The 22,120-nt window shown below is 40.7% G+C and overlaps 1 protein-coding gene across 1 annotated transcript in view; it reads right to left on the minus strand.

Annotated features, from left to right (window-relative positions):
• Nucleotides 1-22,120, minus strand: part of MATN2 (matrilin 2) — a 70,187-nt gene that overhangs the window by 24,130 nt on the left and 23,937 nt on the right. Inside the window, exons 5-7 of the mRNA XM_072852134.1 lie at nt 15,914-16,036; nt 5,377-5,499; nt 1,348-1,470 (exon numbers count right to left, since the gene is read on the minus strand). Of these exons, the coding sequence (XP_072708235.1) occupies nt 1,348-1,470; nt 5,377-5,499; nt 15,914-16,036 (369 nt within the window). The remainder of the gene's footprint in view (nt 1-1,347; nt 1,471-5,376; nt 5,500-15,913; nt 16,037-22,120) is intronic.

The raw sequence follows: 22,120 nt of genomic DNA on the forward strand, positions 1-22,120 counted from the left end.
GCAAAGACAAGGTTGAAGACAAAACCAAATTGCCTTGCTGATTTGCCTCACTTTTCCCTAGATCACTTTTGTGACTGAGCACTTGCAGTTTGACTTCTTTTAAAACTGTGTTGCCCGAGTGCAAGAAAAGGAGCAAACTCTGGAGCTGCTCCAACACTCAACAAGCTTGAAAAATAATGTACCTCCAAAATCTGTAGAGAAAGCAGCCAAAACCCTCTCATCAAAGAGGTCCAGGAAAAGTCAACAGGCAAAATGCATTCACATTCCTCTTTTCCTGGCCCTTTCTATATATTATTTTTCCAGTGAAGGAGGCAATTTGGCTATTTGTGAAACTGCAATGATTCTCATATTCTTAATTTATAAAGGGTGGAGAGTTGTAGGACAACTTTTGGTCACATATTAAGGGCTCCCATGCAAAATGTAAAGCTCAGTGTGGGACTGTCACTTCTCCTCCTGCCCCAGGTAAGCTGATGCAGTTTGCCTGGGAGACACTGCTGTCAAGATGACCTATCAGTCAGACACATTTGTCATGTGACTGAAAAACTGTCCTCAACACCTGGGGATGAGCAGATCTTCCAAAACTTTTCTGAATATGTGAGGATTTACAGTTATCTTGACAAGCATCCTAACTCCTTTTTTCTGCTTTCAAATCATTATTAAAGTATTATCAAAATACAGACTTGGATACAATTATCAAAATTAAAGGTGGGTCCTCTTCCCTGTATGAAAACAGAAACCTTTCCTAGGTGTCGTGGTTTAACCCCAGTCAGCAGCTAAGCACCACACAGCCGCTCACTCACCCTCACCCCCTCCCCACGGTGGGATGGGGGAGAGAATTGGAAAAAAAAAAAAAAAAAAAAGAGTAAAACCTGTGGGTTGAGATAAACACAGTTTAATAGGACAGCAGAGGAAGAGAAAATAATAATAATAATAATGATAAAAGAATGTACGAAAGTGATGCACAATGCAATTGCTCACCACCCCACTGACTGATGCCCACCCAGTCCCAAGCAGCAGTCGCTGCCCCCTGGCCAACTCCCCAGTTTCTATACTGAGCATGACGTCGCATGGTATGGCATAGCCCTTTGGCCAGTTGGGGTCAGCTGTCCTGGCTGTGCCCCCTCCCAGCTTCTTGTGCCCCTGGCAGAGCAGGGGAAGCTGAAAAGTCCTTGGCTGGTGTAAGCACTACTTAGCAACAACTAAAACATCAGTGTGTTATCACCATTATGCTCATACTAAATCCAGCACACAGCACTATACCAGCTACTGGGAATAAAATTAACTCTATCCCAGCCGAAATCAGGACACCAGGTGAGCTGAGATCAAGGAGGTTCCCACAAGACTTACGTGTGCACGTTTTTAGGTCCTCATTGATGACAAATCCTTCAGAGCACTGACAGACATAGGAGCCATCAGTATTTAGGCACAGTTGCTCACAGCCGTGATTGCTTTCAGCACAGTGGTCCACTCCTATTAATTTGTGTTAATAATTGAAGAAATCACATTAGAGCCTTATACATATACACTATGACACTGTAGTTAATACATGATGCCTTTGCAGAGCAAGAGAAAAAGATCAGTACAGCTTTTTATTTATGCAGTATCCCCACCTATTTGAGTAACCTGAGTTAATTAAAAACACCTGACTGAAATGAAGACAACAACCCCACTTGGCAGATAACAAACTTGATGAAGTGCAGATCTTCCTTGCCAAAAATCACAAAGGGAAACTAACGCGAAGTGGTGTGAAGGGAGAACCTTGAAGTCCTGCCCTGTCTCACCCACAGAATCATGCTTTCTTTCTCTAAAAAGCAAGAGTCTCTCTTTTGTTCACCATAAAATTTTCTCAGAGAGGAAGTATGAATATTAGTAACTCTTGAAATAGAAATTATGGCTTTCAGATTATTTCATAAACAGTAAATTCTTTTTCAGGATGAGAAATCACCAATTTGAAACTTTAAACTGCCAAGAGGTTCAAGCAGTTAAAGCCTAGTGGGGGACAGATACAAATTGTGGGTGTGAGAGTGTCTTAACATGTTCCTTTTCTTTGATTTTCCTATTCCTATTCCAAGTAAGATAAAATGGAATTTTTTTTAGTCTTGTATGCAACTGGTTGTGTGAAAGATGAAGGGGGGGAAGGGAGAGAGAGGTGTGAATTGGGTTTAAAAATTATATTGTCTCATACAATGGCCTGTAAAGCAGTGGGGTGAGATACGTGCACTTCCAGATGAACTATGTAATCTGCTGACTCCATAAGTATAGAAAAAGAACATTTTAGGAAAAAAGCTTTATACTGAACTTCCTCATAATATTTTATTGCCAACTTGTTAATGGCTATTTTTAGTTATATAGGCCCAAATCACTTTAGCTTAACTTGATCAAAAGTAGTGGAGTTCCCTCAGACACAAACACAGTCTCATATGCCTCTGTTTGCAAATAATTTACAGATGTGAACAGGCATGTCTGCAGCTATTTGTTTACATGAAAAAAATTCTGTACTTAATGTAAAATTACTTAGTTCTAAATATTGCTGTTTATTAGTTTATTTAACTAAGCAAGGAGTTTGCAGTAATTGGTCCAGATTTGCCACTATACATAGACAGAGATAATGTTGGCTTGAAAAAGTGTTTTACTAGCTAAAGCAAGTTCCAGCTGGAACATTCTCCTTTTTCCAAGAGTTTACATCATTATGAAGAGGCTTGTGCAACTTCTCAGAACACAGAAAAAATGTGGAAAAAAAAAAAGAAAATAAAACCCCCCACTATTCTCTGTGAAAAATTGCATCTGTTTGGCACCATCTTTTACAATACAAACACCCACACTAAGGTGAATTTTAACATTTAAATACTTTGAGTTCTCCTGCAGAATCTTTTAACACACTCTTTCAAAGAGTGGAGTAATCACAAAGCTGCTAATTACCAGGCTTTAGAAATTAGTATAACTGTAAATTTGGTGATCATGTGTGCTTCATTACATGTGTAAAAAAAATGTAAGAAGGGGAAGGGACAGGGGAAGGCTCAGTATTTTTAAAAACAATGAGTGTCTTGGGATATATTAATTTTTAGGTATTCAACTTGTGATAGCCTAAAACCACAATTGTTAAAAAGTTCTGAGCTCTTGCAACCATCCAAGTTTCCTTAAATGTGGCTTTATCACAGTTTATTTAAAAAGAATTACTTGCTGGCCTATCAACATTTTTTAAATTTCAGTGACTGAGTGTTCGTTTGGAAAAATATGTCATAAGTACATCAGGGAAAAATTATGCCAATATTTGAGATGATGTGCAAAATTGTTCCCTGCAATAAAAGTATCTTCTAAAAACTGGGTGACATCAAGTGGGCAATGTTGTTGGGTGTTTCTGGTGCAACACTAATCCTTTGTTTAGTAACATTCTTATTAAAAGAGGACATTTTATCAACAGATCACTGAAACTGTAAACATATAGAAGGGGGAAGTCTCCACATATCAGCCTACATCAGTATCAGGTACGCTGCAGTTTACATAGCCCATAGCAATTCTACAGATGTTCAACAGTAAGCACTGCGTTTGTGTTAAGACACCTTGGCTGAACACATTTTCCCAGTTATTTGGATTGGAGAAGGTGATGCTTTAGTTCTCTGTTGGATCAGGAATCTCACTATAGCATTATTTCACTAGGCCTGGCTCATGGTGGAATTTACGGTAACACAGGTTTGCATAGCTCAGAAAGATCTCAGAAGGGACCCAGGAGCGTTTTCCCATTCTGTTCACACCTCTCCCCACTGCAGTAACTAGTCGCTGTAGTTCATGAGACACACTCATTTCTGCACGTATTGCCATCATGTCGTTGGGCGTATCCAGGATGACATTTGCACACAAATGACTCTTCCATGTTAACACATTCATGTTCACAGTCATACTGACCTAAAGCACAGAAGTTTACTTCCATGGAGAGAAAAGCAGTGAAGAATTCAAGCCAGCCACGAGGGTTTCTGAAGTAAAACGGCTCAGAAAACCTCACTTTTCTTAAGTGATACTGGATTCTGTGCTTTGGACACCTGTTAAAGCTGATAGTAAGCTGAAGATCTGAGAGCGGATTGCAAATACTTGGCTATGCAAGACTTCACTTTGACCCCCATAGACCTGCTCCTGTAGTCATCAGAAGTCATGCATCATGGTGAAGGAGGAATGCCTGGTGCTAGTCACCAGTGATGCATTCTCCCTGATTTATAAAGAGGCCATATATGCAAATGTTCTGCTTTATTTTTTACAAGCTTATCTAACATGAGCATTGTTATAACAGGATTTGGAATAGGAGCTTAATCCTGGAAACATCACCAGGTTTACAGCCAAATCCAAAGCCCCCTAAGGTTAAGGAAAAATACCCCAAATGGGAATTACAATTTGCCTTTAATTTGCAATTACATCCTTGGCAATAAATATTCTACACAATGCCATTCTCTTGCTCCTATACTCACCAAGGCACATCCAATCTATAAAAACCTGAATGTATTCAAATACCATATAGATAACAAAAAACAGAATAGCATGGATTGCTGTAAAAACGGCACTGTGTAGACAAAGATGCTTCATGAGAATGCATCTTTAAGACTAAAAGAAAATACAGTTCCAAAACCAGATAAAATTTATGAGCATCTAGAAATATAATTGTGTTGCTCCAGGCAAGCTTCTTATTCATAAAATATCAGCAGTACAATTCTCCCCCACAAGAACCAAGTCACCAGTTCAGGCTAGTTCATTTTGCTGAATATATTATCCTTAAACTTTAACAACATTACACTGAAAATCTGCTGTGATTTCAGGCCCCCAATCAAGAAGACCTGTAACACGAAAGTATTTTTAAAGTAAATAGTATGTGTGATTGGCTTAGAACCCTGACATTGCTGAGGCTGTTTTTACAATTTTTTTAGGAAACTGTGGGGTTTCGTGTGTGACTTTAAGTTGATTTTAATAGCTGCGTTACCTATCCAATACTTTTCTACGCTAATGAAATGCATCTGTCCTTGGCTAAACCAACTGGGCAAAGCAAGGTGAATTTTTTTTTTTTTTTTAAAGCTGTTTGTGTCACTACAAGACAAGGTCAGAAAGTTTGAAATAAGTAATGAACTTGTTGTTTTTGAGCCACTCCGGTTCCTATATTACGCCTCAGGTTTCCATAAATCTCTTCAGAAAATGTCTAATATACAATCTAGTCTACAAAACAGCAAACTGTTTTTTCCAGCATGACTGGCTCAGTTAAAATTCAAGTTTATAAAGAAACGTTTGTTTCAACCTTAATTATAGAGAAAACTTTCATCCTTTCAGAACGGAAACCATTCACAGCAGGTTTAAGAAATAAAAGCAGATGAACTTTATTATGTCCAAAGGATTACTCACTTTTGCATGTTTTCTTATCTGGATTAAGTCTAAACCCTTCTTGGCATCGACAAAAATAGGAATCATCTGTATTAACACATTCCTGTTCACAGCCATGGTCCTGAAAAGCACAATAGTCTGGTCCTAAATGGGAAAAAATTGTGTCAGTGAGGAATATAATTCCTCAGAAATAAGCTAGGTAAAAACCAGTTACTTTGTTTTCTTTTCTTTAGCCTTTTTTTTTCTAGGCACCATTCTGACTTTTTACCATATTGTTTCAAACTATAAAAATAAAATGTTCCTTTTTTCCAAATATCTGCTATACTTAGGTATACCTGATGTGTATACTTCAATGAATTCTTCGAGAACACATGTACTACATGGAGTAGAGAAGTTAGAATCTTAAATATTTCTTAACATTTTGCAGCTAAGTCCTATACATTGCTTCATCAAAATTGCCTCTTTATTCTACTCAGACCAAGTTAGATATGATCTGTAATAAATACACAAACATGCTTTTGAATGCTGTTCATTAGATCAAAGCAGGACAATCAGGTCATCAAGAGCACTGGTGTTTTAACAGCTCTGGGTGTGCTGCACAGTTCTTCCATTTAAAATGCTCATGAAAGGGAAGATGAGCAAAGTCTAGAAACAGCTACTATTTGTGTGTATAAAGTACCTTAAAAAGGAAAGTAATTGTGCAGTAAGCACTGGGATATTTACCACATAGTGTTTACCACTATTGATGAAGTCAAAGAACCTGACATTCACTTAAATGCAGTGTCTGGCCATCACTTAGTTTTCTACCAGTGGAGTTAATTAATTTATACTAGTGAAAGAATGGTCTTAACCCCTCAGCACTGCTAAAAATAGACAAACAAGTCACAAATCAAGTAAGTCACATTTTTAAAGACATCCAGGCACTTTTGAACACCTCATTACACAACCTGAAAACTGACATTCAGAGGGTAATTATTATTCCCGGAGGTAACTGGCTTCCTGAGGCAGGAACGGTTCTTTCCTTGTATGTGTGGTGGGCTAATGCATTTGAGCCTTTATATATGACAAAAGCCCTTAGCAATAATAAACCACCTATATTTTCAGGACAAACAAAGAGGAATGTGACTTTTTAAGAAAACCTGAGAGGAGCATTTTATGATTTATGAACTCCACTTCATATATTTATACAACATTTCCTTTACCAAAGCTTTTTGTGACAGCATATGCACATACACATATACATAACACAGGAATATCTTATCTGTTTACAAAAAAAAAATAATTAGAAAATATGGTTTGTTCAAGAGTGCACGGAAGAGACAGAAGCCATAAAGCCACATGTGTGCACCAGAGGATTATAGCTGTATGCCTTCTGGGCCTACTCAATGCTGTGTTGCATTTACCTGCTCAAATCCTTGCTAACTCGTGTGCAGGACAGACTTTTCCTGGGTAACTGATTCTGAAGATGACCACAACAGTTGAAAAATATGTATTATTATCTTTGTTGGAACCTTGAGGCTATTATGTTGGGTACACTAAAAACACATTTCACAGGGCTTCATTAACACAGTCCAGATTAAGGATGCTAACAGAAGGCCTCTACCAGCTACAGCTCATGTGAACCCACCCACAACTCAAACAGGGGCCTTCCCTAAAGAACAGTTGAGGCTCAGCACCCCTAAGTACAAGCAGAAGCTACCATCTGTCCTCTTGAGGGGAGCAGCAACAGTGGCAAAAGTCCCCTTAATAGTTAACTTAGTAGCTAGGAATGACCTCTACCTGCCTCAATGATAATCTGAATTTGCTGCTCTCTTCCAGCCACACACAAGAATACTCTTCTGGTGTTGGCAGGGTTGCCCTTCATGAGCTGTGTTCCTTGTATTTCATTCTAAGAAGTTTGGGGTAATTCCCAGAGAAAACATTTATCAGATATGCATGACCATACTGATAATATTTACATTGTCAAGCTTTTCTTTGTAGCCATAAGCATGAAAGCTTACTTTCTATTTTTGAAAGGAAAGCCAGGATTCTGAGAGAATCACGAGATCTCGGGAGCTGGTGCCCCAGGCCCAGGCCTGCACAGATCTGGTCTGGCATGGGTGTGAGTCTTGGCTAGTTGGCAATCATCCTCGAGATTCAGTACGTAAGTCAAATATGTAGAAATTTATGTTAAAGGTTTTAAATTTACAAGCATTTTAAATCCAGCGATCTGAAGTTTGTTTCTTCATGTTGTTTATGCTGACTCAAAGGCAGCATGATTCATAACATATGGGAGCTAGGGGACACTTCTGCTCTGAAGAGCTCTCATGCTGTCTTGAGTTTCAGAGCATTAAGAGCTACACAGTTCTTTCATTCATGCTTTATTTTATTAGCAAGGCTCAGAAGATATCAAGCGTAAGGAAAAGTGGCTTAGTAAGTTTTATTCATGCTTAGATTCAGGACATGAATCTTGAAAGAGAATGATTTGACATAGCATTTGCTCATTCCTCCCTGACTACTCCTTCTGAATGAATCTCTATGGCCTACCATGTGCAGTCACTTTGATTTTTCCCTAATTGCAACCTGATGGAATTTTCTTCCTTAATTTTAAATTAATTTAAAGCATTTACAACAAAACAGAATGCAGTTAACATGGCAGAGATGCACAGAGCTCTGAGAAGCCTTGTCTGTGGCCTCTGCCCCTTGGCTTGGGAGCTGCATTTAATGTCAGGCTCTCACCCTTGGTTCTTGCCTGAGCTATGTTATAGGTACACCTGTGCCTAGCCTTGCATTTTGCTGATCCTGGCCTGATGACTGGCTGACTTGATTTCCCGAATTGACATTAGACCTCTCTTGACACTATGGACTTGCCTGGTGATCATTGGACTGTTGGCTGAGCCTGGTTACTGTCATAGGACCCGTTTTGTTCTACTTCTTTGGGTACTGTGGGACCAAAGGCCTTGTCAGAGAGATTACTGATCCCACTTGCCTTGTAGCCATCCTTGGCTCCCAGCTTGCACTCCCTTGTGGAGGAGTGTACTTTTGTGTTATATGTTAAAGATCTCCTCCATTCCACAGAGATCCAACATGAAACCATAGGTGTGCCTGCTGAGAGTTTCCAGTCAAGATCAGAAGGGAAATGACACTGGGAATGTGGTGGTGGAGTCTGTTACCCCACCTGACCAAAAGGATGTAGTGAATAAGGCTTTCTACAAACAGACAGCAGAAGTCTCCAACTCATAGGCTTTTGTTCACGTTGGAAATTTCAACCAGCCAAACACCTACTGGGAGGGTAAGACATCATTGTGCAGGCAACTCAGGAGGTTTCTGCACAGACTTGGTGACAACTCCCTAACACAAATTCTTGAGGAGTGATGTTCTTCTTGACTTGCTGCTGTGACCATGAGATGACTGAGTTCACAATCCAGAAGGCTGGGAGGGGAAACATCAGAATTTGGACTCCATATTTTACAAGCTGTCCTGGTTTCAGCTGAGATAGAGTTAATTTTCTTTATAGTGGCTGGTGTGGGGCTATGTTTTGGATTTGTGCTGAAAACAGTGTTGATAATACAGAGATGTTCTAGTTGTTGCTGCACTAGTCAAGGACTTTTCAGCTTCCCCTGCTCTGCCAGGTGCACAAGAAGCTGGGAGGGGACACAGCCAGGATAGTTGATCCAAACTGGCCAAAGGGCTACTCCATACCACATGACGTCATGCTCAGTATATAAAGCTGGGGAAGAAGAAGGAAGGGGGGGACATTTGGAGTGATGGTGTTTGTCTTCCCAAGTAACCACTACGCGTGATGGAGCCCTGCTTTCCTGGAGATGGCTGAACACCTGCCTGCCGATGGGAAGGAGTGAATTAATTCCTTGCTTTGCTTTGCTTGCGTGCGCAGCTTTTGCTTTACCTATTAAACTGTCTTTATCTCAAGCCACGAGTTTTCTTACTTTTGCTCTTCCGATTCTCTCCCCCATCCCACCAGGGGGGAGTGAGCGAGCGGCTGCTTAGTGGTGCTTAGTTGCCAGCTGGGGCTAAACCGCAACAGTCCTTTTTGGCGCCCAACGTGGGGCACGAAGGGTTTGAGATAATGACAAATTTGATTGGAATGTGCCAGATGATAGATAGAATTTATAGCTGTTATTGCTGTTTAGCTATTAGTCAGCAGGCTTCTGTGCTTGCCATAGGCTTGCTTGCCTTACTGTATGTTAGAGCCTAGGGCTCGTTAGTGGCTGCTTTTTGCTTTCACTGCTTGCCGTGCTGCTGTACTGCTGATCATCTGACTCTGCTGTGCCTGGGAACATTTTGATAACAGCAATGGCCTTGCGCCTGGGCTGGCAGATGGCCAGGGCATCGCTGCTGTTTCTGTGCTGCTGTTCTGGACAGGCTGGAACTCCGGTGTGAACTCGAGTCAAAGGGACTGTGACCTGTGGATGAATCCATGTGGGAGCAGGACACCCCGAAGCGTCTGTGCCCATGGATAAGCCCATGCCAGAGCAGGTATATCTTGAAACGTCTGTGGCCATGGTTATGTCTGTGCCACAGCAGGTATACCTCTGAAGGGATTGTGGCCCAAGGATAAGGTCATGCTGGATAAGGTGCACCTCGAAGCATCTGTGGCTGTGGATGAAGTCCATGCTGCAGCAGGTACACCTCGAAGCATCTGTGGCTGTGGATAAAGTCCATGCTGCAGCAGGTACACCTTGAAGCATCAGTGGCTGTGTATGAGGCCATGTTGGAGCAAGTTTACTTCTGAAGGTACTACATTCTGTGGATAAGTCCAAGCTGGAGCAGGGGCAAGGGGAGGACTTCATTGCAATGTTAAACCTGATGGTCTGGTCCAAAGGGACCAGGGGTGGAGATTGTAATGGAAATACCTGTAAATTGTTGTATCTCAGGATTTGAGTTGCATGTTGTGGGAATTACTGTAGCAGGAACCCCTTGTTGCTGGCCAGGCTAGGAGCAAGGGGAGGAGTTTATTGCAATGTTAAACCCTATAACCTGGCCCAAAAGGACCAGGGGTGGACATTGTAATGGATATACCTTTAAATTGTTGTAACCCATGATTTGAGTTGCATGTTATAGGAATTACTACAGCCGGAACCACCTGAACAAATGGAGAAGAAGCCTTAAAAGACGCAGTGCAAGTGCAGCAGTGACCTGACCTAAGCTGGCTTTAGTGCCCAATAACTCCAAGAAACACACCACCTCTCCTGTCCTGAGTAACAACCACAAGAGATGAAGCCCAAAGTCATGGACTAAATGAACTCAGTGGACATCTTGTGGACATTTCTGGACATTTTACAGACATTTTATAGGGGTGGTCCATAGACTAAGGGAAAGATATGTGTGTATTATATCAAAGGATGGGAAGGGTGGTGGTGGGTAATGAGAATGTATTGGATAGTGTGAGACCTGAGCATGACGTAAATGGTATGGAATAAGGGGTGGATACTGTCCTGGTTTCAGCTGAGATAGAGTTAATTTTCTTTATAGTGGCTGGTGTGGGGCTATGTTTTGGATTTGTGCTGAAAACAGTGTTGATAATACAGAGATGTTCTAGTTGTTGCTGCACTAGTCAAGGACTTTTCAGCTTCCCATGCTCTGCCAGGTGCACAAGAAGCTGGGAGGGGACACAGCCAGGACAGTTGATCCAAACTGGCCAAAGGGCTATTCCATACCACATGACGTCACACTCAGTATATAAAGCCGGGGAAGAAGAAGGAAGGGGGGGACATTTGGAGTGATGGTGTTTGTCTTCCCAAGTAACCATTACACGTGATGGAGCCCTGCTTTCCTGGAGATGGCTGAACACCTGCCTGCCCATGGGAAGTAGTGAATGAATTCCTTGCTTTGCTTTGCTTGTGTGCACGGCTTTTGCTTTCCCTATTAAACTGTCTTTATCTCAACCCTCGAGTTTTCTTACTTTTGCTCTTCGGATTCTCTCCCCCATCCCACCAGGGGGGAGTGAGTGAGCGGCTGCGTGGTGCTTAGTTGCCAGCTGGGGCTAAACCACGACAGTCCTTTTTGGAGTTGTTGCTGCACTAGTCAAGGACTTTTCAGCTTCCCATGCTCTGCCAGGTGCACAAGAAGCTGGGAGGGGACACAGCCAGGATAGTTGATCCAAACTGACCAAAGGGCTATTCCATACCACATGACGTCATGCTCAGTATATAAAGCTGGGGAAGAAGAAGGAAGGGGGGGACATTTGGAGTGATGGCGTTTGTCTTCCCAAGTAACTATTATGCATGATGGAGCCCTGCTTTCCTGGAGATGGCTGAACACCTGCCTGCCGATGGGAAGTGGTGCAGGAATTCCTTGCTTTGCTTTGCTTGCGTGCGCAGCTTTTGCTTTCCCTATTAAACTGTCTTTATCTCAACCCTCGAGTTTTCTTACTTTTGCTCTTCTGATTCTCTCCCCCATCCCACCAGGGGGGAGTGAGCGAGCGGCTGTGTGGTGCTTAGTTCCTGGCTGGGGCTAAACCATGACACAAGCTCAGATTTCAGCTTATTCAGGGAATTGCTAGGAAGAATCCCCTGGGAAAGAGCCAAGAAGAAAAAGGATGCCCAGGAGAGCTAGATGATTTTTAAAGAAAACTTGCTAAGAGCTCAGGAACAAATGATCCTATTGTACTGGAAAAACTGCTTAGAAGATCAAAGAGCTTCTCAGTGAACTAAAACAAAGAGGGAAAACAGTAGAGGGAGAAAGAAGGACCAAGGGAAAAAGGAGTATAAAAGCATTGCTTAGGTACTTTGGGTCAAAACCAAAGCCCAGTTGGGCCTCCTACTACTGAGGTACACTAAGGGTAATAAGAAGGGAGTCTACAAATATGCTGGTAACAAAAAGAAAGTCACAGAAAATGTGGGTCTTTTGGCTAGGGAAACAACCTAGTGATGAACAATACAGAAATGTCTGAAAAAAATAATGCTTTTTTTATTCTTGGTTCTCACAGACAAAGCCTTCTCCCAGATTTCCATGTGTACCAGCACAGTTTGGGAAGGAGAGTGGCTAGCAACATTGGCTAGAGACTACTTAGAGAAACTGGATATACACGGATCCATAGGATGACTGGTATTTGCCTGTGGGTGCTGAAAGAGCTAGGTGATGTGACACCACTGTCTATCATGTATGAAAATTCACAGGGACTGAGAGAGGTCCCTGATAACTGAAAAATACTAATGTTACACTCACCTTTAACAAAAGGCAAGAAGAAAGACCCAAGGGAACTACAGACCAATCCGTATCATTTCAGTCCCAGGATCATAGGGCACATCCTCTCCAAATAAATTTCCAAATATATGAAGGACAAGAATATTATCGGGAATAGTCAACATGGATTTACCAAGGGCAAACCATCCCTGACCAACCTGTTCACCTTCAATGATGAAATGACTGCATCTGTGGACAAGAGAAGATTGGTGGATGTAATACACCTTGTCACTAGTAAAGCTCTTGATGCTGCCTCCCACAGCATTCTCATTTGGAAGCTGATGAAGTATAGGCTGGAAGAAAGGTTAGGTGGGGTGAAAATTTTCCAGGACACCAGCCTCAAAGGATAGTGATCAGGGGCTTCATGTCTGGCTGGTTGCTGATAATGACCAGAGTACCACAGGGGACAGTACTGGGGGTCACATTGCTAAACATCTTAATTAGTGCCATAGATGATGACACAAAGCACACCCTCAGCAAATCTGTGAGTGACACTAAGTTAGGGACAGTGACTGAAAGCAAGGAGCAGAACTTCAATACAGAGGAACCTTGATCAACTTGACGATTGGATCAGAAGATGTTTTATGAAGTTCAGCAAAGTTCTGCTCCTGGGTTGGAAACACCCCAGAGTTTGTACAGACTGGGAAGTGACCTGCTGTCAGGGAGCAGCATGGGCCAGCTGCTCCCTAAGGGCAGGAGAGCCAGGAACCAAGGGTGATAATACAGCTGAGCAGGGTAGGGGCCTTGCCAGACAAGCACTGCCCTGCAGTACCCAAGCAAGGTGAGCAGGGCAGGCCTGGAAATGGTAGCCAGGTTTAACCAGAAGTCCAGATCATCAGACAAGTACATGCTGCTGAGGCAGGTCTGAGGTCAAGCCAGGAAGCCAGTCTGCATGTCAGGATGAGGTCAGGCCGCTCCTGGTGAGGGCAGCCAGGGTCTGACACAGCCCAGTGATCACTGGGCAGGTCCATAGCGGCAGGGCAAGGCCATGGTCAAGCTGGGAAGGCAGACTGCAGGTCAGGTTCTGGATCAACAAGGGCTATTGCCAGGCACAGCTGGAGACTGCACTTGACATACTTTGTCCAGTTCTGGAACAATCCCTTCCCTTCTCCCCCCAGTAAAAGGGAATAAACTGAAGAGGGCTCAACAGAGACCTGCTGGGACACAGGGCACCTGACTTGTGCAGAGAACTTGAGGAATGTGGTCTTACTGAGTTTGGTGAAAAGGAAGGTATCTAACTGCAGCCTACAATTACTTCTTGTAGGTCATTACAAACATGATGGAGCTAAACCCTTCTTGGTAGTGCCAGATGATGTAACAAGGAACAATGGTCACCACGTGTGGCTTGGGTGATTCGCATTCGACATGAGGAAAATGTTTTTCACTAGAGGCATAGTACAGCAGTGGAACAGGTTGCCCAGAGAACTTGTGGACTCTCCACTGGAGCTTTTTGAGACTCAACTAGACAAAACCATAGGTGACTCGATCCACAGTTTGTGGCAGTTCCACTTTGAAGAGGAGGCTAGAGTAGATGACTTCCAGAGATCCTGTCCAACCAACATTTGAAAAGTGTCGTGTTTCCAACATAAAGACAGCAGCGCATGGTCAGACTGACAGTCTATATAGCCCAATGTGCTGTCTCAAGCAATAGATACAGAAGTCAGAGGATAGAGACGGGACAAACCTGAAATACTACTTTCCCAGAACACTCTCTCAGATTTTAGCATTCTGTGGATCATCAATTTAAACAGGTTAAAATAATTCATACAGTTAGACCATAAGCTAAAAACCACTCAAGACGTATAAAATGTTTATGCAGTTTTAAGGTCTTTGTTCAGTTCAAACTGGGGGAGAAAACACTGCTTAAAATCCACATTCTTAAATAGAAGGAATTAACAAAAATTTGTGCTTGGGCAGTGGAAAGCATTTATACTATAGTAAGATTTCAAAAATATATGGATGTGGAAGTATATGTGGAAGTATAAGAGAATTTACCCAGCCCTTAGCTGACAGATACTTGACAAATGGATGAGTTCATACAATCTACAAGCAACGTGAGCCAGTACAAACTGTACTCTGGCCCTTGGGGATGCAGGTAATTCATCTCCCCTGACTCTGATCATCTCAAAATTAGGTGTCTAGTCTGGCAAGTCATCCAGGCTCCCTGCATAGTCAAGGAAAATACAGGCACTTCCATAAACTTGTGTTAGAGCTGTGAGTAATCGCCTTCTACAAGTGTGTGTCTCTTTCCCTTGATCATAAGGTCAGATGTACAGCCTGGATTAGATGCTTTCTTTCTAAATGTTAAATTTAAGTGAAATAGATACCAAGCATAATACACAATAAAGTCCATAGGTTAACATAGTCTCTCATCATAAAGACTGAAATGCCCCCAAAGCTGTAAAAAGCACAGAAATGCAGTGCTATATTGATGCGTTTTTTGAGAAATAATGTTTGAACACAATATTCAGTAATACAGGCTAAATTAACCACTGACATCAGCAGTTCCACTCACTTAAAACTAATGGAGTTTGTCTGCTTACAGACACAATAGTAACATTTCTTTATCAAGGCCCATATTTATGAAGAAAGGTAACTAGGAAGGTACGTTACAGTTTTCCCTTCACATTTCCTGAAAGTAAGTTATGACATGAAACACTGTAGAGGTTTTAGCTTGTTTTCCCAATTACAGGAAGCCTTGGCAAGAGAACTTTCTGGTCTGTCAGTTCCCCTCTGCTTTATATCCACTTGTAACTCTGGTAATTTTTGAGCTTGTTAGCCTGGTATCAATCAGATTTGACGAACAATGAACAAGCAAAGCCATGAAGTTATTATAACCTGGTGGAAACATGGAAGCTTGGTAGAAGATACTGATGTTGGCAGAGCTTTGGCACACTATCAAAGAACTCATTCTTGAGAAAAATCCATAGGAAAATCGGCTGCAATGTCTCCTCTGATTGTGGAACTACTCTATTTAATTTTAGCTTGTCCTACAAACCAAGCTGATTATAATTGTCTTGTACAGACTTGTTTGTTTACCCAGCTAGGGAGATTATATGCTAACTGAAAAATCTGAATAATCAAAGAGACTATGCAAGACAAAGCTTTGGGCTTTTACTGTTGAAAAGGAGCCTGGTTTCATGTTAAAAGCTTCCTGTTCATAGGAAGGACCCTTACCCTTAGCCCCTCCCCCAAAACTACCCCCCAAAACAACTTGCATTGCTTTCAAGACCTTTGGCTTCCAGGGCACTCCAACATTTTCTATACCTGATGCATTATTCGGTGTTCCCAGGACCAGTGGGAGTATTACTGCTGAGAACTGGAAGACAGAAGAAGTACAAATTGTTCATAATTAAACCTTACCACAACTTACTTCTGCAAGTTCTTTTGTCTGGATTTAAAATGAACCCTGGGTGGCATCTACAGTAATAGGAGTCCTCAGTGTTAACACATTCATGTTGGCAACCTTGGTTATCCAAAGCACAGTAGTCTACAACTGAAAAAGAACAAGACCAACATGTTCAATTAGAAAAACAAAATTAGAACTATTATGCATAGATATTATGGTACTAGTTACACACAGTAGCTATAAAAAAAGGAAAAGCTGACACAATTTCTGTCCTTAAGAGCCTTTCTGCAAAAAGTAGTGCACTTCCAATACCAGTTGGTAAATCAGATTTTATATGAGTCCTGGATCATTTCTTCTACCCTTTGAACATTTATCAACTCTCAGATTGTCAGGAGCCTTCTCAACATGTTTTCTCAGATCTGGAAACCATGCCTCAGTCAGTAACTCTGTCCAGATGTTCACACTGTAGACCAGTGCATAGCAAAGTTTGTTTGATTTAGTTCTGTCTCTCCAGTCCCAGTCCTGGAATTGCTCTAATTTTCCTTAGTTCTCTCCCAGCTGTATTAGTTCTCAAGAGCTGTTCCCGTACCCGGAGTATATAGGAGACCCATGGCAACACCTTCTATACCGAGGACTGTCACAGCACATTCTTTCCTTCTAATGTGCTCCAGATTCATCCTGTACAAAGCAGCTGCAGCTATGAAGCCTGAGAGCTTCAGGCTGGCATTCACCACTGATATTTTGCTTATATAATGCCTTTTGTATGAGAGAAGTAAAATATTGTAGCTAGTCCAGTCACTTATTTCATAAGTCCGGTCATTTATTACACAAACCCGTATTTACAAAATAGATTGCCAAAGGGTAATAAGGTAATACTTTACAGTTTACTCAGTCAAGCCCATTCAAAAGTGCTAAAGAAGTTAATTTTAAAAAAAAATTATTTGCAGGTTAAGCTGTTTCTTCACAAAGAAAGTCTTAGAAGAAGTTAAAGATAAGTCACAAAGCAGGTGTTATGTCCCCAAAGAGCTGCCAGGCCCACATTAAGCAAGTTTACCTGATTCTTTCTGCAGAAGACAGTAACATGCTCAGCTTCACACACACATTTAATGAGACAGGTTCCTCTTCTTTGCCAGCTGAGTAATTTTTTTCATTACTTTATACTGCTGAGCCTCCTGAATTTCTTTAAGAGGCAGTAATTTGTTTTAATGAAATCAGTTCCTTCTTCAGTAGCCCTGCCTTTGCAAATCATGCATATACTAAGGTGTGCTAAGTCAAGGTCATCTAGTCAGGAAAGTAGATAATCCATTTAGTTACTTTGAAAGAGCTTCTTTTAACCCTTCAGAATACTTGTGTTGAATCAAGTCAAATTAGACTACTTACTGGCTACTATGTGAGACCATTTTCCTGGCAAGCACCTTCCTGTTTCCAGACTGAATAGCTTCCCATAAAAACATATTTACTGAATTTATATTTCAAGGATATAATGTGTCATACAATTAGTCAGCTTTCCTCTTAAATTAATTCTAACCACATGCACATCTTCAAGTGTTTTAAAAGATACATTAAGAAATAAGTAGGCCAAAGAATATATACCTTTTTTTCTATCTAGCATCATACCTGGGAAACAGCCCATATGGATCGCTCCATAAAGTCACCTCCTCCTCTGAATTTCTACCACAATACCTGCAACTGCCTGGCTAATGATTATAAAGCTGAGAATAGAATAGAATAGAATAGAATAGAATAGAATAGAATAGAATAGTTCCAGTTGGAAGGGACCTACAATGATCATCTAGTCCAACTGTCTGACCAATTCAGGGGTGACCAAAAGTTAAAGCATGTTGTTAATGGCGTTTTCCAAATGCCTCTTAAACACTGACAGGCTTGGGGCATTGACCACCTCTCTAGGAAGCCTGTTCCAGTGTTTGACCATCCTCTTGGTAAAGAAATGCTTCCTAATGTCCAGCCTAAATCTCCCCTGGTGCAGCTTTGAACCATTCCCACATGTCCTGTCACTGCATACCAGGGAGAAGAGCTCAGCACCTCCCTCTCTGCTTCCCCTCCTCAGGAAGCTGTAGAGAGCAATAACATCACCCCTCAGCCTCCTTTTCTCCAAACTAGACAAACACAGAGTCCTTAGCTGCTCCTCACAGGATGTTCCTTCCAGCCCTTTCACCAGCTTTGTTGTTTGAGAGACAACTAAACAGGTCTTAGAATGCTTTATTATCAACATCTGAGCAACTATGACCCTAACCACTTTCAGATGACAATCTCTTGAGGGAGGAACTGCGCCTTCTTATGGCTATGCAGCTGCTAATGTACTGTGAACAGAAAGGGAAAAAAAAACAGTGAAATAAATAACTAATTTTTCCAGGCTTGCTTTTTTCCATTTATAGCCTTCTGCAGACCTTTTACTCACAGAATTAGGTCTGTTGGCCTGTAAGATAATGAGCATATCAATTTAAATAATGCCTTTCCACTAACACAGTTAAGAAGGGAGAACATTCTCTTGACAGTTGCTTTTGGAGATAAGTACTATTCCCTTTTTTCAATAATTTTTGTATACAAATTTCCCTAATTCCAGGCAGGCTTAGCCTTGCAGACTGGCACTAGTAATTGACCTACAAATTCATTTCACTTTTAGCTTCATGTTTCATTTTGGTGGTACTTGCTTAGAAGGGAAACTTGGCAACAGCATTCCAGTCAGCAAGTAGGTAAGTTGTCCAGGGAGTTAAATCTTCCTGAAAAAACTGTGAAAAATTATGAATCTATATTTCTTACTGTAATCCTTTAGTTGTTGTGCAGAAAATATACAGTTCATATAAGAGCAAAGCAGAATAAAATTTTCCTAATTTTTTTAAGTTTTATTATTTTCATATTTCTGTACTGAGTCATGAGATATACACTAGAATGTGAACACTTAGAGATGTTGCTGTTTTTAATGTTAGCCCATGTCTATTTCAATAAGAAACTTTTCTAAAGGATGAATGAATGACCTTTTTAGTGAGCAAGCAATTAATTTAGTTGTCATCTCCCCATGTTTGTTCCACCCTGTTTTTCTAGCTTGGAATTAGCTGGTAAGTGATGAGAGCCATCTTTTACTTCCAGTTACCCATTCTGCACTCTCGGTGCTTACATTGCCCTCTCTGAACTGTGGACAGCATGGATCACCTTCCTCTTGTATTGTTGTTTTACTCCTATGAGGTTTAAATAGCTTATTCAGGCTTAGCAGAATGACGTAAGTTAAGCAGAAGGGTAGAAGAAAAGGGTAGGAAGAAAAGGTGACAGAATAAGTAAAGCCATAAGGAGGACGAAAAAGAATGTGGGGGGAGAGTAGAGCAGACTCATGGAAGACTCGTAAGAACCTAGAAAGCAGCCAAAAAAATCCAGGAGTGCCAGGACAGCAGAGAGGTGCCAGCAGCCAAACCACTGCCAGGAGAAGAGGTCCCAAGCCCAACAGCTGCAGCAATATGGAGACAGTCTAGCACCAGTGCCAGGAAAGAGAGGACAGCATGTCCAGCAACACCAAGAAGGTGGAGACACTGAGTGTCCGGCAGCACAATGGAGAAAGAATGGCTCATTACCACTAAACTTTAACTGACAGGATTTTGTTCATGTGAAACGAGGGCAGTTAACATGAAAAGCTGTTTAAAAAGGCAAAGTGATAATGCTCTGCCAGCCATACTTATCACTGAGCAGACAGTTTCAAATATTGTCTACAAATTTGTTCATAAACTGTTGCAAATTTGTTGCAAACACTCAGCGTGGTTGGCCATTCATTAGTCACTTTTAATGGATACATTGTGAGCTTCAGGTTGTGAGATTTTGTTTAATTATTGCCATTCAGGTAACTGGCTGACATGTGTCAATAAAACAATTAGTATTGCCTTTGATCCTTAACCAGAGAAATTAGCCCATCAGAAAGGAGGAAGAGAACTTAATAAACTCACTGTGAAATGAGTTTTCTGCACTTTCTCATTTACTTTTGCTGGAGTTAAAATTTTAGAAGTCTTAGATATCTTAGAGAGAAACCTTCGGCTCTTTGAGAGAACCGTGATGTGTATGTCCTACTGAAATTCTCTCTTCATTCTCTGGATGAAGAGGAGAGAGTAACCTTAATGAAGTCACTGCTTTTTGCAAAATTGTAATTGCACTCCAGTGGTCTCTGGTATATGTGTATGTGAAGATCTTTCTTCTGATCCTGCTCATTTGACAATAAACTGATTCAGTACTATACATAGTCTCCTTTACAAGATTTTCCATAAAGGATAATTATTCATTACTGATCACATCTGCAGAAGCTGTACATTCTCGGTAGTAGCATATTCCTCAAAAATCTCAAATTGTTCAAATCTGAAAAGTCAAATTCTGGAGATTGACAGCTAATAGGTTTTGCAGACAAATTAACATCAAAACCGCAAATTACCCAGACAATCTTTTCCTATTCAGGAAATGTAGAGAGGGTAAATTTTGCATGGGTAAAACATAATTAATATACATTGAACCATTCACGTGCATCAGTAAGAAATGAAAAAGTTAAATGGTCAAATAAATGCAAAAGAAAATGGAAAAACAGAAGTGCTAATAATGTGCTTTAAAATCACAATTAATACTACTAGTTATTGCAGGTGTATGAATAGCATGAGTTCATGGTTTTTTGCTAAACTAGTTGTAAATGAATAGAAATCAAGTGGAGAGGAAAGACAGCTATAAAATGCAAGATACCATAGTGAGCCGATGCATGAACTGTATTTTGAAAGTAATTGAGAATATAAAAGCTTCAAATGTCATCAATAGAGCTTATAATAGGCCTGTATCTCTCCATGCTGAAGAGAGTCAGTGAGGAGGTAGAAAAAAAACGTTAAAGATGTAATCACACCTCCAAATAGCACTCTCCAGACTTTGCAGGGAAATTATTAACTGACAAAAAACAAGTGCCACTACAAGAAATTTAATAAATGGCATAGAAATATTTTGAAGCTTTCAATAAGAAAAATAGCCTTCATATTTATTATAGAGGATAATATTAGGTTTGACATACAAAGAATTTCACCAAAATTTATTTTTATCCCTATGATGCTATGGTAGCTACCTTCCCGGTAAGAATATCTTGGGCTGTAAAGGACCCTTCAACTTAACAGAGAGAAAATAGTAACAACAGCTGATTACACTAAGCATTAATATTTTTGATTAGAATATATGGTAGGAAAGACTTGGGGATGAAAGAACCTACTAACAGAAGTCATGGATTTTCTGCCTCGGGATATAGTCAAATCAATAGCAGAGAAATACATGCTTTATCCTACCACAGGTAAAGGTCATGAGGATTAGCTAAGGTTATTGGGTGAACTTCTGTGGAGTGTTAGATATAGAAATTTGGGACAGAACATCTAGCAGGTCTTCTTGCCTAAATAGCCATTATTAGCTGCATTTTCCAAACAATTCAACTTCAGAAAGCAGGTTCTTAAAATGGTATATTAGTGGCCAAATTATGCTGTGGATAAATTATATTGAGAAATTTAAACACTCCTATACTGAGATCATGAAGCTACAAGTAAGGGAAACATTTCTGAAGAGTAAGTACAGAGTGAATGTTCTTCAAAACCACATATGTTATCCTAGGTCTAGAAAACCTCAAAACCTCATTTGTGTGTCCCATGTGAAACTACATGCAGAAAGTTTAGTTTCATAAACTGTCACCTATTTTGCACCTGAAAATAGGATTATCCTGCAAGGTAATAGCTCTGTGAAGGTAATAAGAGACAGATTATATTATGTTAGAGTTGTTTAAAATGACAAGAAAGAGTAAGCTGTTGGACAAAAGCATTGTGGTGGCCTGTGGCAGATTTGGGGCCAAGGATTCACTTGGATTCACTTCCATGGGATTTCAGCATGTGTTTGAAATTAAGCATGCATTTAAGTGCTTGCCTGAAGAGAATACCTAACAAATAAGGCAATTTTTTTTTCAAGGACTCACTAGGGTTTTTTTGTGGTAGATCCCAGAAGACAATATTTTCCCAAAATGTAGCATGGGATGAAAAGTTTACGAGAAGGCTAATAACTGGTGAAAAAGATTATCCTAAAAGTATTTACTGTGTATAAATGGGGAAGAAGAGTGAAATACTTATTTGGTAATAGAGAAGGAAGTATGTTTTGTGTTAAAAATTATTATACTGTATTTCCACACTTACTCTTTTGAGTTGTAATTCTTAGAGATGATGTTTGCTTCTT

This window comes from Ciconia boyciana, chromosome 2, assembly GCF_034638445.1.
Source record: "Ciconia boyciana chromosome 2, ASM3463844v1, whole genome shotgun sequence".
In the NCBI taxonomy this organism is placed as follows: Eukaryota; Metazoa; Chordata; class Aves; order Ciconiiformes; family Ciconiidae; genus Ciconia; species Ciconia boyciana.